The sequence below is a fragment of the Amblyomma americanum genome, chromosome 2, assembly GCF_052857255.1.
Source record: "Amblyomma americanum isolate KBUSLIRL-KWMA chromosome 2, ASM5285725v1, whole genome shotgun sequence".
NCBI classification, from domain to species: Eukaryota; Metazoa; Arthropoda; class Arachnida; order Ixodida; family Ixodidae; genus Amblyomma; species Amblyomma americanum.
Window position 1 is genome coordinate 148,025,468 of NC_135498.1, and position 20,356 is coordinate 148,045,823.

At 51.2% G+C, this 20,356-nt stretch overlaps 2 protein-coding genes across 5 annotated transcripts in view; one reads left to right on the plus strand and one right to left on the minus strand.

Annotated features, from left to right (window-relative positions):
- Nucleotides 1-20,356, minus strand: part of LOC144121887 (uncharacterized) — a 182,157-nt gene that overhangs the window by 127,157 nt on the left and 34,644 nt on the right. The gene's annotated exons all lie outside the window — the stretch shown is intronic.
- Nucleotides 589-16,176, plus strand: LOC144121885 (uncharacterized). The gene is made up of 4 exons (XM_077655308.1): nt 589-4,305; nt 11,685-14,788; nt 14,868-15,041; nt 15,415-16,176. The coding sequence occupies exons 2-4, from the start codon at nt 14,765-14,767 to the stop codon at nt 16,174-16,176; spliced, it is 960 nt and encodes a 319-aa protein (XP_077511434.1). The 5' UTR covers nt 589-4,305; nt 11,685-14,764.

Consider the following 20,356-nt stretch of genomic DNA (forward strand, 5'->3'; position numbering starts at 1 on the left):
TGACTCGTGGCAGCTGCTCTGCGATCAGGGAGGTGCTCCAAGCGACGTGACGTGACACTCGAGGACTTTGCCTTCAGCGATGCTTGCGCTGTGACGACTGAAGAGCTGGACGATGACGCAATAATCCAGAGTGTCACAGATACAAAAATGCAGGACGACGACTCGGACGAAGAACTCCAGGCGGCAAGCAGCATAGCTACACCGAAGCAAGTCATGGATGCGCTGGATCTCTTACGCACGTATGCGGGCGCGCACTCGCAAGAGCAAGCCTTAGCAGCCCTGTCAACCTACGAGCGATTTATAACCCCGGCGCTTATTAAAAAGCGGCAGATGAAGCTGGTGGAGTTCTTCGCTTCCCCCTGAGTTGCATAGAATCGCTCTGCGGGAAGTTAAATAAACATTCCAGCGTTCATGAATCAACGTCATCATTTCTTTACTGAGTGCGGTATCATCCGATGCCTGCGAGCATTAAGCGCTCTAATGGTTAGTGGTGGCCTCAAGGATCCACAAAGTTAATACTACTTCCAATTTTCTTCGAAAGAATATTCAAGTTGACAGCTCTGGTATGTGCATAATTTTTTTTTCTTTGCGCCACGGGTTGCCATGTCTTCGTGAAAGGAAATTTTAGTTTTTTTTAGTGATGACAAATCATGATGACGATGGTACTGATGGCCACATCTAGTGGCAGCTATGAGCACTAGGCGCGGCGCTTGCTGCAGACCTGCTCTTCACCATACGTGTAATGGAGAAAAATGCGCTCGTACCCGCTGGCTATTGGGCATCACGCTCTTGGTTGTGTTATTAGTTCCGGGGTTTATTGGTTATCTTTGTAATTTTGCTGTCTACAAGGTGCCATATGCCAGGAGTGTTCCAAGAACCTGCATCCTTATTTAGACTGCTGAAACATGCGAACCTCGACTTAACGAAACTCACGAATTAATGAAATTTTTGGCTGCAAATTGGACTTCGTTAAATCGAGGTCCGACTGTATTGAGTCACTCTCTTTTCCTGAGGCCTACTGATCCAAGTGAAACTTCAAGTATAATCGGCAAGCTTAAAAATAATATATCTCCAGGGGTGGATGAACTTTCTCCAAATGAAATAAAATTAATATCGCCTTTGATATGTGACGTTCTCAGCAACATAATTAACCTCACTCTAAGAACAGGCATATTTCCTAAACAATTCAAAATCGCCAAAGTCACTGCAATATTCAAAGGATGTGATATAAATACTTTATTGAAAACATGGAATGTAGAAAATATACACTAGGTTTGTTTTTAGACATTCAGAGTTTTTGATTCCATACAGTTCGATTTATTACTCAACAAATTATCAAGATACGGTGTCCGAGGTATTGTACTAGATCTTCTAAATAGCTATCTCAATGATCATTACCAGTTGGTGAAAATTAATGATGTGGTATCAACACTCACGAAGCTAAAACAAGGGGTACCACAAGGATCAATATTGGGTCCATTACTATTTCTTGTCTATATCAATGATATCGTCAAAATAGATAGTTCTGCTCAAACCATAATGTATGCTGATGATACCAATGTCTTCTCTTCTCATAACCTACTGACACTAGAATCCTCTGTAAATGACTACCTTGTGCATTTTTCAAACTGGTAAAGCAGAAACAAGTTAAGATTAAATGCCACAAAAACAACATAAGTCATATTTCGTCCTGCCAACAAACCTCTACATCGCAAACTTAACGTGAAATTTGAGAACACCTTTATAAGACAAGTTCAGACACAAAAATTACTTGGGGTTTGGTTTCAGGAAGACTTGAGCTGGTCTTTACACGTAAGAAACCAAAGTGTAGAACTTGCCCGCACAGTTGGATGTCTTTATAGAATATCTGCGCTCATACCTCTCTGGATAAAAAAGAACATTTATTATTCACTTTTTTATTCGAAATTAACCTATGGCTTAATGGTTTGGGGCACTACTACACAATACAATTAAACTAAGCTTATCACTTTGCAGAAGAAAATCTTGCGCTGCTTTGAATCTTACCATGGCAATGTACAGGATCAAAGAACCGTTCCTCTGTTTAAGAAACACGGCATCCTAAAAGCAGACCAATTATATTATTTAAAAGCACTGCACTTAATACATCAGAAGAAACTGTACGGAATTATTGACTCCGAAAATGCTGAATACCTTTTGAGGCACCGAAAACATTGAACACCAAAAATCCGAACCAATTATGGAAGGCAAACAATGGCGTATCAAATACCTGCGATCTTAAACAAATTTGAATGTAAGCTAATCGTTGAATGCAAATTAAAATCATTTAAACGCCAAATTAGGAAGCTATTGTTATTTTGCCAAATTGCCAATTTAAGTATAGCCATAATTGAACAGTGTTTTTCATGTTTTACTGTCGTCTCACAGAAGAAACATAATACTCTGTACAGTGCAGTCCACTTATAACGATACCACATATAAAGATATATCGGTTATAACGATGGGTCGACATGAGAGTGTCATTTTATGCATTAGGTCTATGGGGAAAAAAACCATTTATAACGATAGGTTATTCACCGCATATCGGATATAACGATCAAAATATTACCGTCCAGATGGCTTTTTCCATGCAAAATAATCGTAACATTTGCGTTGCTTAGTTCCCTGAAACAAACGATGTCGAGACGAGGCGATGTTTACCTCCGTAAGTTCGTATCTGCCGCCACTACCACGCTGCGCGTCCCGCGCCGCCCGCGCAGCGGAGAGTACTTGAGTAGGCGCAGCGCGCCACAAGATGGCGCTAGCTGCTTCATGCGCGTCGGTCACAGTCGCTCTGAAAGAGAGAGAAAGAAAAAAAAAGCGACAAGCAAAGCGGCGCGGTGGCGCCAGTGCCGCACCCAGTCTCTCTCTCTCGCGATAGCAGGCTGACGCCACCGAAGCCAATGTTACTAGATTACCTTTTCAGTTTGCAAACTCCGGCGCCGCGGGTGTCACCCTTCCCTGCCCTGCCGAGCGGGGGCGCGCTCGTCACTCTTTGACCGGCCTCTCGGCACCCACGCTGGTGAAGTCAGCAGCGAAGCGTTGTTGTGCCGGTCGTTTCTTTGTTGCCTTCAACTGTGCTGAATGTTGATCGCTCTACTGTGTGTGTGTGTGTCCTAGAAAGATTTAGCATAGTGGGTTTCTAGGGACGTTGCTCGTGCGGCGTGTGCTCCCACCTCAACTCAACACAGAAGCGTCCGTGCGCCCGAGCTGCGTGCGCGTCTTGCGGATCGTGCGGCGCAGCTGTCCAGCTTGGTCTGTCCGCTCCGAAATCAAGGCAAGATCAGCGCATCTATGTAATGTGCGGCCAAGTTTCACACTGACCGTCGCGAACGTGTGTGTCGTGTGGGCCTATGACAGGTCCTGAATGTGACAAGAAATGCCGCGTTGCTTTGTGACTGGTTGCCGAAGTGGCTACGATTCTACGAAATCCGCGCCTGAAAAAAGGCATTTTTTTAAGCCGCTTGATGATGCTGCGCACCTTAAACAGTGGCAATGAGCTATACCAAGACAGGATAAGGAGCTGTCTAACTGTTGTACTGTATGCGACCTCCACTTTCACGAGGAAGATATCCTGAAAAACTTCGTGCACAACGTTCATGGCGACGTAGTCATAATACCGCGTGACAAGTGGGCTCTTAAGGACGATGCTGTGCCGCGCATATTTCCGAATTGCCCTAAATACTTGTCCAAACCAGCACTAAAACACAAGGCCCCTGCCGTGCATCCACCACCTCGGCTCAGGCGCCAAAAAGAGCAAAGGAAAAATGATGAAGAAACGATGCCATCGAACACATGCGATTCTATCGAAAGCAGTGACGGCAGGGACAACAGTGTTGTGCTAGAGAATAACACACCGCTTTTTGATGAGTTGTCTTGCATGGCAGCAGCAGGCCAGCGAATGCAGGGTTGGTCGCTTGAAGTTGTTGGCACTACAACCGTGGTGTACAGGCTGATAGTGACGGAAGGCATTCTGGAAATTGAAAGGGCTGTGGCAGTGTCAAAACGCCGGACCGTATCAGGGTCGACGTGTAGGGTCGACGTATAGGGAGGGATACGGTTCTCTAGTCAATTTCCTGCATTCAAATAATTTGAGGCTACTGACAGCTGACAAGGAAGGATGTTTTGTGGTCCTTCCGAAAACAATGTTTTCTTTGAAAGCGATGGAGGCTGTGCAGAAAAACTTCGTCCCGGTTTCGACAAAACCAGGAAAAGTAAAAGCCAGAGCTCTGCGCTTGCTGGAGGGTATGAACCTGGACCGGCTTAAAGCAAGTGTCAATAAAGCTTGTGGGATACACTGGTATCCCCTCCTCGTCCCCCGCGCCAGCGGCGACCGTGACTTACACGGGCGCGCTGGCCACCAGGAATGTGGAGAGAAGGCACCCCCGCGACTCTGCTCATTTCCGCCCCAGCACTGACGTGACGTCACGGCAGCGCGCCGCCTTCTGCGGAGAGGGTAGCACGCCTAAGCTTGACGGTAACGATTTGCTGCGAGGGAGGCAATGACCGAGGGGATAAAAGGGGTGATCGCGCGGCGGGAAGGTCTCTCGCCGCCGGACCTTACCTAAGTGCCCCACGGACCCCTTTCGCTGCCCGCCGGCCCCCGAACACCAACGCCGGTCGACGTCAACGACTTGGTGAGCTACGGAACATCTATTTTACGGATAGAACATTCTTCCGCAGTGTGCTTTACCTCGCGTTAGGATAATAAACTATTTCCTAGCGTGCCCTGCCGTTGCCTATTTCGTCCGGACCTGCCGTGGCTGCGACTCTGCGCCACGGGTTGGGGAAACGTGTTGCGTGCTTAAATAACGCCTGCGTGTAGCTTGCACGGAAGCTCGCCTTCCCGGCCGGCTGGACGCAGAGTGACCCCATATCTTGTCGCCCGAACGTGGGGCGAACTAGGCAATCGAGCAGTGACCTTTGTTGGAGCGAACGACTACCGTCGCCCTAACAAAGGATGGCAGCCGACAGGAGTGACTTGCAGTCTTTGTTTATGCTGTCAGAGCCAGCGGCACATAACCAGGGCTCCCTACTTGACGCGCCGTTGGAAGGGTTTGAATTTGTGAATCTTGGGCGTTCCACGCGGAATAGCCGAGTAACATCCCCTGACGCGTTGGTAGGACTTAGGCCTGGCATGGGGGGCTCCACATCGGGCGCCTCGCCGCTCCGCGGCGCGAACAATGAGGTACCTAGGCCTCATCATTCGACGCCATCAGCGGCTGCGCCCAACTCCGGGGGTGTTAGTCCGCAATCATCCGAGGTGCTCTTGCAGAACGCAATGCAGGTTATGCAGAGTCTAGCGGGTATTTTGCAAAACAATTTGCAAGCCCCGGCCCAGTCGCCACGTGTTAGGATAGACTTGCCTACCTACACGGGGTACCACGACATTGCGGGAGCAAATGAGTACCTCGACCGTCTGCTGCATTATCAGCAAGTGACAGGAATCGCAGACGCCGAAATGCTCGCGCGTGTTGTGCCTGTTTCTTTGACGGAGCAAGCGGCCCGCTGGTACCGACTAGCCGGCAACCGAGCGAGGACAATGGAGGAGTTTTGCGCAAGCTTCCGCGACGAATTCCTTCCTGCAAACTATGAGTGGCGTTTGAGGAGAGAGCTGGAGCTCCGAACCCAGCACCCCGACGAGTCTCTGTTAGAGTACGTCCGAGCGATGGACGAACTTTATCGCCTCGCTGACCCTCGCGCCACGAACACGGAGAAAGTTGAGCGTGTCACGAGACAAGCGCACCCGACTTTCACTGCCTACCTGAGAGGAGTCAGGTTCAGAGATTTGGATGAGCTGGCAGCTGAGGCGAAGCGCATTCAGGGAGACATCCTCTCTGCGCGAGCGTATCGGCCGCCCCCACCCGCATCGCTGTCCCTTGAGCCGCGCTGCACGTGGAATGGCAGCTCAGCCCGCAGCCCCTCCAGAGCTGAAGCGTCAGCACGATTTGCTGACGAGCGTGTCCCAAGGGGTTGGGAGTTGTCCGACCGCGCTTTGGACCCATTCAGCTACGTGTTGCGAACAGCACACGCTGCCGCAGAGCGGAATGAACCGAGGCGAGATCGCGAGGCCGACACGCGGCCCCCACCATCCGCGCCGCGAGTTCGAGATGACCGACCGGAACGGGGCGACCAGCGCCTAGCCCGTCGGGGCCCGGGCAACCGTTGCTACCGGTGCGACCAGCCGGGACACTTCGCCCGCGAGTGTGGCCGCCCTCCCGCCCGTGACCAAACACGGTCGGGAAACGGCCAAAGCCGCCGGTGATCGACCTTCGATTCCGCGCGGCGTACACAGAAAACCCCGGTTTGCTAGCGCCTTTGGCATGTCGCGTAGGAAATTCTGTTGACCTGTCAGCGCCGTTCATTGAGCTAACAATAGCTCGAAAGAAATTCACCGCGTTACTAGATACAGGAGCAAGTGCTTCTTTGTTCGGTGACGAGGTGTTAAACCATCTCCGCGAGAACAAAATCCGGCTGAGAGAGTGCAATACCACTTTTCACCTCGCGAGCGGCACAGCGCAATCAAGCGGTGCAGCTAGGATAGTGGTTCGCTGGGAAAGACGCGTGCGGCGACAACGCCTCGTTCATCTTCCCTGTTTATCCGTTCCTGTAATTCTTGGACGAGACTTCCTAGCCAAGACAGGTCTTGTGATAGACATCAGCAGCGGTGGCTACAGGGAGCGCACGTCAGGCGCCTTGAAGCCTTTCGCGAAAGCGCCCGCGGCGTCGCACACCATTCAGACTCCGAACGCGGCGCGAGCGGGGGGAGACCGTGACAAATCCACCGCGCCAGCCCGAGATCCAGGAGGCGAGCGGACCATCGCCGCTGAGGGAGAGGGCAGAGAGAAGGTTGCCGCGGTAGAAAGCTGCTCTGCCGCGCAGGGAAGGTCAGCGCACCCCTTGTTGTCGGAAGTGAACAGCGTGACGGAGAGGGAGAAGGCACGTTTGTCATCGCTCCTCTACGAGTACAACGCGACATTCACTGACCGCCCGGGCCTCACTACCCTAGTCAGGCACCGAATAGACACGGGTGATGCACTGCCTTGGAAGTGCAATCCTAGACCAATTAGCTTGGCCAAGAGAAAAGCACTGGACAGCGCCTTAGACGAACTTATCGACACTGGCGTTGTTGAGAGGTCTAACAGCCCTTGGGGCTTCCCGGTAGTCTTGGTTCCAAAGAAAGACGATACATATCGACTTTGCGTGGACTACCGCAAGCTGAATGAGGTTACGAGGAAAGACGCCTACCCTCTACCCACCATTTCTTCCCTAGTGTCCAACCTAGGTGGGGCGAAGTACTTCACAACGCTCGATGCTAGCCGCGGATACTTTCAGGTTGAAATGAATGAGCGGGACAAGGAGAAAACTGCTTTCACTTGTCACAGAGGCCTTTTCCAGTTCAAGAGAATGTCTTTTGGTTTGGTAGGAGCACCCGCTACTTATCAGCGCCTAATGGACCGTGTTCTGGGTGATGCGAAGTGGCAACATGCGCTCGCGTACCTAGACGACATCGTGGTGTACTCGAAAACGTTCGAGGAACACCTGCGCCACTTGAGGGACGTCCTAGAGAGGCTGAGGTCCGCGGGAATCACTTTGAACCCGAAGAAGGCACAGATCGCCGCGACCCGAATAACACTGTTGGGGTTCACGATCGACAGAGGCCGCATTCTGCCGTGCGACGATAAGCTTGAGGCTTTGCTTAAGTTTCCGTCGCCCACAGATATAGCCGGACTCAGGCGCTTCCTGGGAATGGCGAACTTTTATCGCCAGTTCATCCCAGAGTGCGCAGCGCTGCAGGCGCCTTTGACAAAGCTTTTGAAGAAAGGCGAGCGCTGGAGTTGGGGTCACGAGCAAGAGGATGCACTGCGCAACCTCACCAAAGTGCTCGCTGACACGGCGGAGTTGCAGCTACCCGACCTAAACAGGGAGTTTGTGATTCAAACCGACGCAAGCGACCTGGGCTTAGGAGCAGTGTTGCTTCAGGAGCATGAAGGCTTTCTCCGTCCGGTAGCTTTCGCGAGCCGTTCGTTGACGCCGGCAGAGAGAAACTACTCGGTGACAGAGAAGGAATGTCTCGCGATAGTTTTTGCTCTTCGTAAGTTCGACTACTACGTCGATGGGGTGACATTTGTGATCGAGACGGATCACATGGCGCTCACCTGGCTGAGACGACTCAGCGAGCCGAGCGGCCGCCTAGCGCGTTGGTCCCTGTTGCTGCAGCGTTACGACTTCACCGTGCGCTACCGCAAAGGGAAAAACAACGCTGTGGCTGACGCACTCTCGTGAGCGCCTGTCCAGTGCGAGGAAGGTCACGCGACCGACCGCCCGACAACCGGGGAGAGCGAGGGACTGACCCGAGCCGTAGCCCATGTAAGGAACGCGGACCAACCGTTGATCCAGGGCGAGAGCGTGAACCACGTGGACTACGCGAGTTCCGTGGTGATCGTGTTCAGCAGAAAGGAGCTGCTCGAAGCTCAGCAGAAGGATCCGTTTTGTCGAAAAGTGTTCGACGGGCTCCGGGAGCCGGGCGGCAGGGCCGCCGCGCACAAGGAGACAGCTGGTTTTGCTGTCGGTGCGGAGCGCTGGGAAACAGCTGGTAGTGCTGTGAGCGCGATGGATTCGTATCTGCTGGATTCCGACGGCGTCCTGCTGAGGTATATCACCTCCGAGAACGACACAAACGAGGCGTTCAAGGTGGTGATACCGCGAGTATTGAGAGCAGCACTGTTACGCTACTTTCACGACTCGTGCATCGCTGGGCATGCAAGCGGCCCCAAGACTTACACTAAGTTGTGTCGCTTTGCTACCTGGCTTGGCATGAAAAGGGACGTAATACGCTACGCCCGCTCGTGCCACGTGTGCCAAAGTGTGAAGCCCCGAGGCGGACGACCACCTGGCCTCATGCACCCGATTAACAGCCAGACTCCCTGGCAAATCGCGGCGTGCGACATCATGGGACCGTATCCTATGACACCGAGTAGGAACAAGTTCTTGCTGGTGGCCACGGATCACTTCAGCAAGTGGGTTGAACTTTTCCCCCTTAGAAAGCTGACGGCACGAGTGATCATGGAGAAGCTGATGGACGTATTCACCAGGTTCGGTTTCCCAGAGCAGCTGATAACGGACCACGCGTCCTACTTCACTGCGAAGGTGTTCGTTGATTCGTGCGCTGCACTCGGCATTAAGCACAAGAAAACGACCACCTATCATGCTCAGTCGAACCCCACGGAACGAGTCAATCGCAACGTTAAGCACTTGCTTGTCGCATACTCTGAGAGGCACAAAGATTGGGACTCCTATCTGCCGGAGATCGCGTTTGCTTTGCGTTCGACCGTTAACCGCTCGACTGGGTATGCGCCGTGTTCTCTCAATCTGGGTAGAGAGCTGCTAAATCCGATGGACCGGATTCTATCGGACAGCAGGAAGACGCCAGTCGCTTCGTCAGCACGAGCTGAGTACGCGACGCAGCTGCGCGCTAAGATGACGGAGGCCTTACGCAAGGCTCGCCGCAACCTGAGCACCGCTAGGGCGCAGCAGAAAGCACAGTACGACCGCTCGCACCGGGATGTTCACTACGAAGTGGGCGATCTGGTGCTTCGACGCCAGCACGTTCTCAGCGACGCTAGCAAACAGTTTGCGGCCTCGTTGGCGCCGAAATGGATCGGGCCGTTCCGCGTGCGAGAGAAACTTTCCTCGCTCGTTTACAGGCTCGAGGACTTGCGGTCGAAACCGACAGGCGGACCGGTGCACGTATGCGACCTGAAACGTTACGTGCAGCGAGATGAGTGGGTAGAGGACACAGCCCGACCCGCGCCGCAGTCGGATAACGAGATCTGCGATCAGCCGGCGAACCCCGCGTCCCGCTATAACTTGAGCCCTAGGCAGAAACAGAATCTGCCTGCGCAGCCTAGAGCGAGGGCGCGAGCCGGCAGGCAGTCTCGTTAGATGCATGAACGTACGGGCCGCTCATGCCGATCAGTTGCACGCAAGACTGACTTGCGCTAACCCTCATGACTCTCGTGAGGGTCGAACAGCTACGTAGCACGCGCTTTGGTAGTTGGTTACGTCTGGGTCGACCTTTTCCCCGACGCAGATGGAGAAGCAGGCACAACCCAAGCGCCGGCGGTCACCCCCGACGTCCGGACAAAGCCCAAAGCACCCCTTGCCGCATCGCCGTCACCCGGCGGCCACCCCACCGGGCCCCGGGCGTGCTGGCCCGAGGCACTCGGGCCCCTTCTTCGGGCAGTCGCCGCGCCGCCGCCAGGCTTCCCCCGCCACCTTGGGTCACTCGCCGGCTCGCTCGCCACTCTGCCAGCGCCTGATGTCCACCCCGCCAGCCCGAGGCCCGGAGCCGCCAGCAGCGCAGGCCCCGCGCCAGCCGCCCAGGGACGTGGCCACGTGGACGTACCAGGCCGGAACGGACGCGCCGGTCGGCTACGTCTCGTGGCGGCCGTGGAAGCGGCAGGAGAGGGCGAAGAGGCTCACGCCCCCGGCCAGGCTGTTTAACGTATTCCGGGGGCGCACCGTCGCCGACGCGGACCAGCGGGCCGAGGGCGTGTCCCTACCCCTGTCCCCAGGAACCCTGCTGTGCCCGTGTGGGGCCGTGATGCTGCACGAGAAAGCCCACAAGGCGGGGGACCTGCACGACCAGAGGACGCGCGGGGCCACGACCCGAGACGATCTACATCCAGCGGCGGCCACTCCCAGCGCCGCGGCCCGTCAGATGCTGGCGCGAGCGGGCCGCGAGGCCGAGTTCGCTGAGTGGCTTCTGCAGGTAGCCGCCCGCCACGCTGGCGGCCCGCCGGAGCCGAGCCTTGGCTCGCAGCCCTCGGCCGCGGTGGCTCCTCCGTCTTTGGCAGCGGCGCCTCCTGCCCCGAGTGACGAGGCCCGGGACCCGGACCCCAAGCGGCCGGCCCCTGCGCTGGCGGCTGCAGAACTGCCGGCGCCCGACATGGAAGCAGGGGCCACGCCAGCGGGGGGGCTAGAGATGGACCTGGACCTATGGTCCACTGAAATTTAGTAAAGCTTTTTGTGCCTGTTTCTGTGTTCGGGAGGCTTCTTAAGGAGGGGAGGATGTGGGATACACTGGTATCCCCTCCTCGTCCCCCGCGCCAGCGGCGACCGTGACTTACACGGGCGCGCTGGCCACCAGGAATGTGGAGAGAAGGCACCCCCGCGACTCTGCTCATTTCCGCCCCAGCACTGACGTGACGTCACGGCAGCGCGCCGCCTTCTGCGGAGAGGGTAGCACGCCTAAGCTTGACGGTAACGATTTGCTGTGAGGGAGGCAATGACCGAGGGGATAAAAGGGGTGATCGCGCGGCGGGAAGGTCTCTCGCCGCCGGACCTTACCTAAGTGCCCCACGGACCCCTTTCGCTGCCCGCCGGCCCCCGAACACCAACGCCGGTCGACGTCAACGACTTGGTGAGCTACGGAACATCTATTTTACGGATAGAACATTCTTCCGCAGTGTGCTTTACCTCGCGTTAGGATAATAAACTATTTCCTAGCGTGCCCTGCCGTTGCCTATTTCGTCCGGACCTGCCGTGGCTGCGACTCTGCGCCACGGGTTGGGGAAACGTGTTGCGTGCTTAAATAACGCCTGCGTGTAGCTTGCACGGAAGCTCGCCTTCCCGGCCGGCTGGACGCAGAGTGACCCCATAAGCTAAAGGACTTATAGTTTAAAGATTTTTTTCTCAGCGAAGTCGCACAAAGATGGCATGCCATTTCGGGCTATTGTAACTGAGAGGAGCACTTGGCAATATAAAATTTCAGAGTATCTACAGAAATTCTTGGCTACTTTGGCTATTAAGGACCCTTTCAGAGTTCGCAACTCTAAAAGTGTGGTAAATTTTCTGCGACATGAAAATCCAGGCTCATGTACAGTGTTCAGTATTGACGTGGTCGATCTGTTCTATTCCCTCCCTCACAATGAATTGATGAACGCGGTTTCAAAATGTGTAACAATTGACAATGATGAAGAACAGTTCATTAGAGGGTGTGGCATTTCTGTGGCTAGCTTTCTTGAGCTGCTGTCTTTTTATTTAAAGTCAATGTTCGTTGAATGGGACAGTAAACTATATACCGAAAAAGCGGGCGTTTGCATTGGATCTAGGATGGCACCAGTGATTAGCGATATATTTTTGTCCTTTGTTGATCGTGGTATCCAGGAAAATCTGACGGGAATGGCGTCACGCATCTTTCGTTACGTCGATGACTTCTTGATTTTTGTAGAAAAAACTAACTTTTCAAGGCGCATGACTGATGTACTAAAAGTATTTAAAGAAAATGCTTTAGGTCTAGAGTTCACCACTGAGGTCACGGTCGGTAGTAAGCTACAATTTTTAGATCTGAGTTTGAAGGTTGCAACGGGGCACATCTGTTGGGAATATCGTCCAAGGATGGGAAAACCGCTGTTAAATTATAAATCGCATCATTCCAAAACAGTTAAAACAGGAATTATGGTCTCATCTCTTTTGTCCTCATTATCAAAATCTTGTATCCATAGGGCAACCAACAGCTTCAACGAACAAATTAAAAGGTTGAAGGAAGCTGGATACCCGGATGGTGTTATGTTATTGGGCTGTAATAAGGTAGCCAAAAAGCTTAGGAATCCATCTTTGGTCCCTAGTCCGGGAAAAGAGAAGGAAAGGAAAAAGTTTGCCATTCTCCCATACGTACACTGTATGTCACATAATCTTAAAAATGTGGCAAAAAGGTATGGCGTAGGGGTGGTTTTTTCAGCACCCAAGAAACTTAAAAGGGTTTGTGCTGTTTTGGAACGAAAGGCTGAACAACGAAAAGAATCTGAAACAACGTGTGGGGTTAAGCACGAAACAATGTATGTGCCATGCGCAGAAGAGGTTGTGTACAAAATCCCAATGTCATGCGGACAAATATATATCGGGCAGACGGGGCGTTGCATCAATACACGTTTGAAAGAGCATGCAAATAATCTGGAAGCTAACAAATCTAATCATCTAGTTGACCATGTTCGAGACTGCCAATTTTGTTTTCTTTCATTGCCTTACTGTGATATCCTCTACAAACACCCGTCCCGATTAACACGTGAGATTATGGAAGCATATCACATGAAGAAAAAAACAAGGTTATGTGTCAGTAAGCCATCTATTTCATTATGACAGTGAGGTTGCATACCTCGATGCCACGTAGAAACTTGGGTTTTGTCTAGGTACTAGCTGATAAGTTGGCCACTTTGTCTATAAAATGTACTGCTTTCCTTAAATAAATTTCAGTTGTGAGTCAGCGCTTGTCCTGTATTTTCTTCCACTCTGTCCGCGTCGTTGCGCTGTTTGCCACCAATATGTACCACCAACTCGCCCGTTTGGCTATTGTGTTGACGTGTGCCATGGGTCGACGTGTGCCATCAGTTGCATATGCAAATGATGTGGATGTTGAAATGAAGACATGCGATGACTTAAAGTGCCTACTTGCGGGCGTTGAAAGGCTAACTTTTTGTGAAGGTTGCCCTGCTCATAATTACCCGCATGTATTATCATCAGCTGTGGCCATTAAAGACGGTGAAACATGGCACCGCAAATCCATGCACAACACTCAGTCAGACTGCAAACCTGCCAGGAATGCAGGAGTCTGCCCAGTCTCTTTTCACGGCGTCGTATGAAAACCAACATTCTGAAGTCTAAGAGCACCAAAGTGAAGTCCTTGCACAGAAAAGCAATACGAGCTATACAACGCGAAGAGAAAAGCTGAAGAAGTGGCCACCATGAAGAAACAACTTCAGAATATGACAGAAGCAAGCGTGGAACGTGCACTTGACATTCTTCCAGCTAAACAGCAGCTGGCTTTCAGGACTGCTTTTGAAGCAGCAAAGGCAAAATCAAAAAATGGGAGGAGGTACACAGAAGAGTGGTTGATGACATGCCTTCTGCTGCAGATTTCAAGTCCAAAGGCTTACAGATTACTATCTGATATGCAGCTTTTGCCACTTCCTACAAGAGCACGCCTCCGTCAAATCATCAGTGGCATACCCTGCAGGTACGGCTTCAATGAGGTAGCACTGAAGAGTATCCGAGACCATTTTCATGAGAAGAGCCAGCTCAGAAGGTTTGGAGTGCTACTGCTTGAGATAAAACTCAAGCAATCTGTTGCTTTCAGCAAAGCGTCCTGCACAATGGATGTATTTGTTGATTATGGTGATGTGACAGGTGCAGCCACTGGCCAACTCGCTGATCATGTGCTGGTATTGATGTTTGTGCCACTTTTTGAGGGCTGGGTTCAGCCTAGAGCATGTTTTGCCACAAGAGGAGCAGCACCTGGGCGGATCCTCGCACAGCTCCTGTTGAATGCTGTGCTGCAGCTGCACAAGCATGATGCTTCAGTGCTTGCGGTTGTAAGCGATGGAGCAGGCAACAACCGTTCCATGTGGACGAACCTGGGAATATCGGGAGATATGATGTCACCACGCAACTACATTGAGCACCCCTGGGAGCCTTCGCAGATGATCTTCTTCATCTGTGATGTTCCACATGTCATCAAATGCATTCGAAATCATTTGAAAAAGCACACATATGGAATGGTAAGAGGAAATGTGTACATGCAGTTACAATGATGTGCAACGACTGATGTGTTTCCCTCTTTCAGGCTGGTGATCATCAGATCAACTTCTCACACTATGTTGCGCTGTACGAAGCCGAAAGGAACAAGCACACAAGAGTTGTGCCGAAGCTGACAAAAGCACATGTTGCCCCAGACAACCTACAGAAGATGAGCGTCCGGCTTGCTACCCAGGTGGTACTCTCTAGAAGACAGCGTATAATCATTTCTTGGTTATTTCTTTAACTAATGCATCAATGCATTTTTTTTACAGTTATTCAGCCGAGGGACAGCTATTGGCATTCGCATATACAGAGAAGGTAATGCCGAAGGCATGATTGGTTCCGAGCGCACAGAAGCATTCACCAAAATTGTCAATGACTTATTCGATGCTTTGAATATGAAGCTGCCTGAAAGGGGCATCAAACGTCACTCGAAGGAAATACAGGCAAGCCAAAACACCTTCCCTCTGTGCCTAATCATTCATGCATGTTGACATTTATCAAATGCTGACATTTTAACTCGATTCATTCAGGTCATCAAAGGCTTTTTGGACATGCTGAACGTCACAGAAAAGAACTCCATAGAGAAAGGTCTCAAGCTTTTTGCATCGCAACTAACGACAGAATCCCTCCGTGCCACTTTGCTGTCGGTACCTGATATCATAGAGTTCCTTCTGAATCAGGGTGCCCGCTATGTTTTAACAGCAAAGTTAAACCAGGACCCCTTGGAGGTGAGGATGTGCTTGCTTCTGTTTTATATGTGTAGAGCTATGAGTGATGAAGGTCACTGATAGCTAACAAACTATAAATCTTTTCCAGCGTCACTTCGGACTTGTCCGTTCATTTGAAGGGGATGAATCACACCCTACAGTGGTCAACTTCACCCAAATATTTCGCCTTCTCAGTTTGTACACACCGATAAAGACTGCTTTACGTGGTAGTGTGCAAGGTGTGGTAAGGAATGTGCTCGTCGGTGTCCAGGACACACTGAAGATGACAAGAGCGGTTCACCGCACTAAGCACGCTTCTTTACATGGCTCCATTCAACAAAAGCTAATGGAGATGACATCAGATCCTGCCAGGATTCCTGATCAGCAGGACGATGACCACTGCTACTTCAAAGGAGATGTGGACCAAGCTGTTGTCTACTACTTAAGTGGATATGTAGTCCACAAATTTGAGAAACTCACAGCATGCCTTCTGTGCCTAAAAGACATAAGCAGTCCAGTGCCCATTGTTGGCTCTGATGCATACCTTACAACTTACAGGAGCTTTAAGGAAGGTTGCATGAAGCATCCAACAGTTAAGATGTTGACCATCATGAAAACTGTTAATGAAGTAGTTTCTGCTACATTATACAAAGCTGGCCTGTGCACGAACATATTCTGGAAAGTGCTGGAAGAGCTAGAAAAATGCAACCTTGCTTGCTTGGGCTGTGCTGAGCACATGTCGGCACTCACTTGTCAGATATTGAACTTCATTATTGTGACAAGAATGCACTTTCTTTCCAGAGATGTTAACCACCGACTAGAAAGCAAGGAGAAGGTGGCTGTCGCGAACAAAAAAGCGCGTCTCTTGTAACTCTTTGGTCCTTTAAAAGTGGATACCAGTAAGATGTAGATACAGTTAAACCTCGATATAACGAACTTCAATATAACGAAATCCTCAATATAACGAAGTTACAAGGCATATTCAACTTATTCCCCATTGGAAACCATGTATATTTTGCCTCGACATAACGAAGTAATATTGCTGCAATTTCATTACAACGAAGTCGCGTATCCTAAAGAAATTTACCCGGAAGGAAAATGTCGCCGTGACGATGACGGCCGCGGGGAAAGCGGTGCTAGCGTGAATTCGCTCCCAGCAAGCAGGAGAGAGAGAGAGCAACCCTCTCTCTTCCCCCCGTCCGGGCCCGTCTTTATTTTTTTTTTTGCTCGGTCGCCGGCGGCGCACTCCTCTCCCCCCCCCCCCCCCCACCCCCTCCTCCCAGGCTTCTTTGCTGTGCATGCGTCAGCTTACACGCCCGTCTCTCATTGGATCTGCCAACCCATGTGATTGCTTGCGCACTTGCGCGGCCGCCGTCGCCGCCGTACTCCTTTGTCCGCGTTGTCGCGTTGTTCACTCGCTGCTACCACACGTGCTGGATACATCGCAGGCGTTGCTTTGGTTGCCCTCGTGTATGCCCGCGTGCGTCGCCGCCATGAGTGGCAAGCGGAAAGCCCTTTCGCTTGAGCAAAAAGAGGCGATTCTGGACGCAGTTTCGAAAGGCGAAAAGAAGAAGGACGTAGCGGCTCGATTCAGCATATCCATGAGTACGCTTTCAACAATTTTGAAAGCCAAGGAGTCTATCCTCAGCTCAGTGAAGTGTGGAATGAGCGCCCAACGTAAGCGATTGAAGCCTGCTACGTATCAAGACGTAGATAAGGCTGTGTTCGCCTGGTTCATGGACGCCAGAGCGCAGAATGTGCCGGTAAGTGGCGCAATTTTGCAGCAAAAAGCAAAGGATTTCGGTTGCCTGCTCGAGAAGGATTCATTCAAGGCAAGCAGTGGTTGGCTCCACCGTTTTAAGGCCCGGTACGGGATCGTCGGACGGCTGCTGTGCGGGGAGTCAACCGACGACTCCATCGTGCAGGATGTGCTAGGAAGCATGCAGGAGGACCCAGGCAGCGATATCGATGCTGAAGACGACGATGCCCCGAGCAGCCGCGAAGTGCTTGACGCAATTGATGTTCTGCGGCGCCACGCGAGTTCGATTGGGCAGCAAGATGCAATGCAATCCTTGTGGGCCTATGAACGCAGTGTGAGGCCATCTCTGATTGCAAAGCAGACGCAAAAGAAAGTCACTGATTACTTTCAGAGAAAATAAAGGATGAGTGCTTACAACTGGCAAGTGATTTGGTAATGTTTCCGCATGCTAGGTACGAAATTTCGATGCAACGAAACTTCATTATAACGAAGTAAAGTGCCGATTTTTACGACTTCGTTATATCGAGGTTTAACTGTATTTGTTCCTATATGGATTCAATAAATTGTTTCCAATCTTACTTTTGCTATTCTCGTCATTTTTCGTGTTCTAAGTCCTTAATAACAGCGAGGTTTCCGACGGGTAATGCTTTATTTTCCTTTTAAAAAGCATGTATGCAAGCGATGACAGTTTTGGTTCAATCCAATGATTCTTGGCTTTAGGTTTTAATATTTTCGGCAACGTGCGATTCTTTTACCGTTTCGGAGCTCGCTGCAAAGAAAGAGTAATTTTGTACAAAGCTAAATAAATAAAGAACGATACCCGACGAACGAGCAAGATCTAGGTTCATCTTCACAGCTGGATAGGGGTCCCTCTTAGCATTAGCTAACAATTCAGGCACCCAAGTTGTATCTGTGTCGCCCAGGGCCGCTCTCGCGGCCTGAATACCACGTAGCAGCCGCGCATTCAACATAATGCTTGTGCACTACCTTCGGAAATATGTTCCTTCAACGTAAAAGTGCCGTGAAACACGGCGCGAGGGCTTTATAACGACGGCTCGTACGACGAGAGACCGGGTGGACCGGGCCAACAGCGTCAGAAGCGCCACCTTGCGAGCGGGAGCGGAAAGGGGCCGCGTTTGGCCGCCGAACCCCAGCGGAGTTTGCAGACCAGGCAATCTAGAAACGTTGACCGAAGCAGCGTGCAACCAACGGTACAACCCAGTTCAAAGATGGCGCCGACAAAGTGTAAAGCTGTGTCGCTTGACACGAAGATGGATATTATGCAGGACTCTCGACGTGGCTTCAAGGTGAGCGCCCTCGTGAAGAAGTATGAGCTCGCCCAGTCGACGATATCAACCATCTTGAAAACCGGGAGCACCGCGATTGTGAAGGCAGGAGCTATCAGCGGCCATGCCGATCAGCGGAAAAGGGTTAGAAACCCTTTGTACGCCGATGTTGCAGAGGCGCTTTACCAGTGGTTCATCACAACCCGCGCGCATAATGTGCCTATCAGTGGGCCAATACTTGCCACCAAAGCGAAAAACTTCGCTTTTCTTCTGGGACGGCCAAATTTTGAGCCTGGGGGAGGCTGGATTCAGCGCTTTAAAGAGCGGCACGGAATCGTTTACAAAAACGTGGTAGGGGAAGCGGCGTCTTTGGACACAGAGGCAAAGCAGCAGTGGCTGCAGACAAAGCTGCCCAGCGTGCTGGAGCGCTACACGGAGGACATTAATAATTGCGACGAAACTGCTCTGTTTTTTCAAATGTTGCCGTCGAAGACTCACGCTCTTAAAGGAGATCGATGCCCCGGCGGGAAGCACTCGAAACTTAGGGTGACCGTGTTGCTGTGCGTTAGCATGGACGGGAGCCATCGTCTCAAGCCTTTCATGATCGGGCGATCAAAGAAGCCAACATGCTTTAAGAATCAGCACATCCTGGTCCGCTATTGCAGCAACAAGAAGGCGTGGATGACCCGCGACCTGTTCGAAGAATGGCTGCTCGAGTTCGACAGTTTAATTGAAGGCCAAGGAAGAAAAGTAGTGTTGCTACTTGACAACTGTAGCGCACACAGCGTTAACCCGAAGCTAACATCTGTCGAATTGATGTTTCTGCCTTCGAATACTACGGCAGGCCTCCAGCCGTTGGACGCCGGCGTGATCGCCAGCTTTAAAGTCCTGTATCGGCGGCGCATGCTGGATTGGCTAATTTTAGCCATTGATCGCGCAGCTCCTGGCACGTCGGGCCATGCAGACGGGCCCCCTGACCTAAAGATCAGCCTTTTGAAAGCCGTGCACTTCGTTTACGGTGCATGGTATGAAGTAAAACAGTCAACCATATACAACTGCTTCAAAAAGGCGGGCTTTGTGCGTCAGGACGAACTTCCCCAACCCACTGAGACCAACACGGTGGAAGCCCCTGACATAACCGAGCTCTGGGAGCTCGTTCCTACTGGTGACACAGGTGGTGCGTCGATGGAGGAGTTTTTGACTGCAGACAGTGCTGCCTCGTTCTGCGATGAGGTCACCGACGAGGCGATCGCCGAAGATGTGCTGTCTCGACAGACAACAAAGTTGTGCGACGGTGGCGACGGCGGCAGCGACAGTGATAACGAGATTGACAGTGGCACCTTGACCCCGACCACGATGTCCACGCAAAGTGCACTGTCGTCGATCAACTCCTTAATTGATTTTATGCATGCGAAAGGATTGCCGCCAGTGTTCGCGCAGCAGCTGGAATCCATGCACACCGCGGTTGTGAAGCTGAAGCTGCCGCAAAAGCAAGTGTAGATTTCGGACTATTTCGGAGCGCCTAACCCTTGACACGCTTACTGGCGCTAGAAATAAAGTTTGTTTTTCACAGCCTACTTTCTACATCATCTATTCTTTAGAGCAAGTAGCGAATTCAAGTTCGGAGCAGCAAAGGTATGTTCTGCGTTTTTTTTTTTTCTATAACCAGTCCAGATATAGCGATCATCGGTTATAACGATCATATTTTTCGTCTTTCTCGATATCGTTATAAGTGGACTGCACTGTATAACACAAATTGACTCTATAAATTGCTCTTAGTTTGCTTTTGTGTCGTTTCAAGCAAAATTATTCAGTTTCATTCACAATTATATCTTTTTTTTGTCTGAATTTGTACAACAGCTATTTGTGCTGATTTATTCATGTAATTTGCGTAGCGTCGTATTATGCGTGATTTGTTATGTGTCATTTGTGTACAACAATATATGCAATATGTTTTTGTACAAGTGTCAAAATTTTGTGTTTACAGGAGACACACTTTATTCTTT

What these genes read in the sequence shown, in the direction of transcription:
- LOC144121885 (XM_077655308.1), top strand. Translation starts at nt 14,765, where the DNA reads ATGAGCGTCCGGCTTGCTACCCAG. An exon ending in GCGTCCGGCTTGCTACCCAG is followed by an intron (nt 14,789 to 14,867) that starts GTGGTACTCTCT and finishes TTTTTTTTACAG; the next exon opens with TTATTCAGCCGAGGGACAGC. An exon ending in GTCACTCGAAGGAAATACAG is followed by an intron (nt 15,042 to 15,414) that starts GCAAGCCAAAAC and finishes AATCTTTTCCAG; the next exon opens with CGTCACTTCGGACTTGTCCG.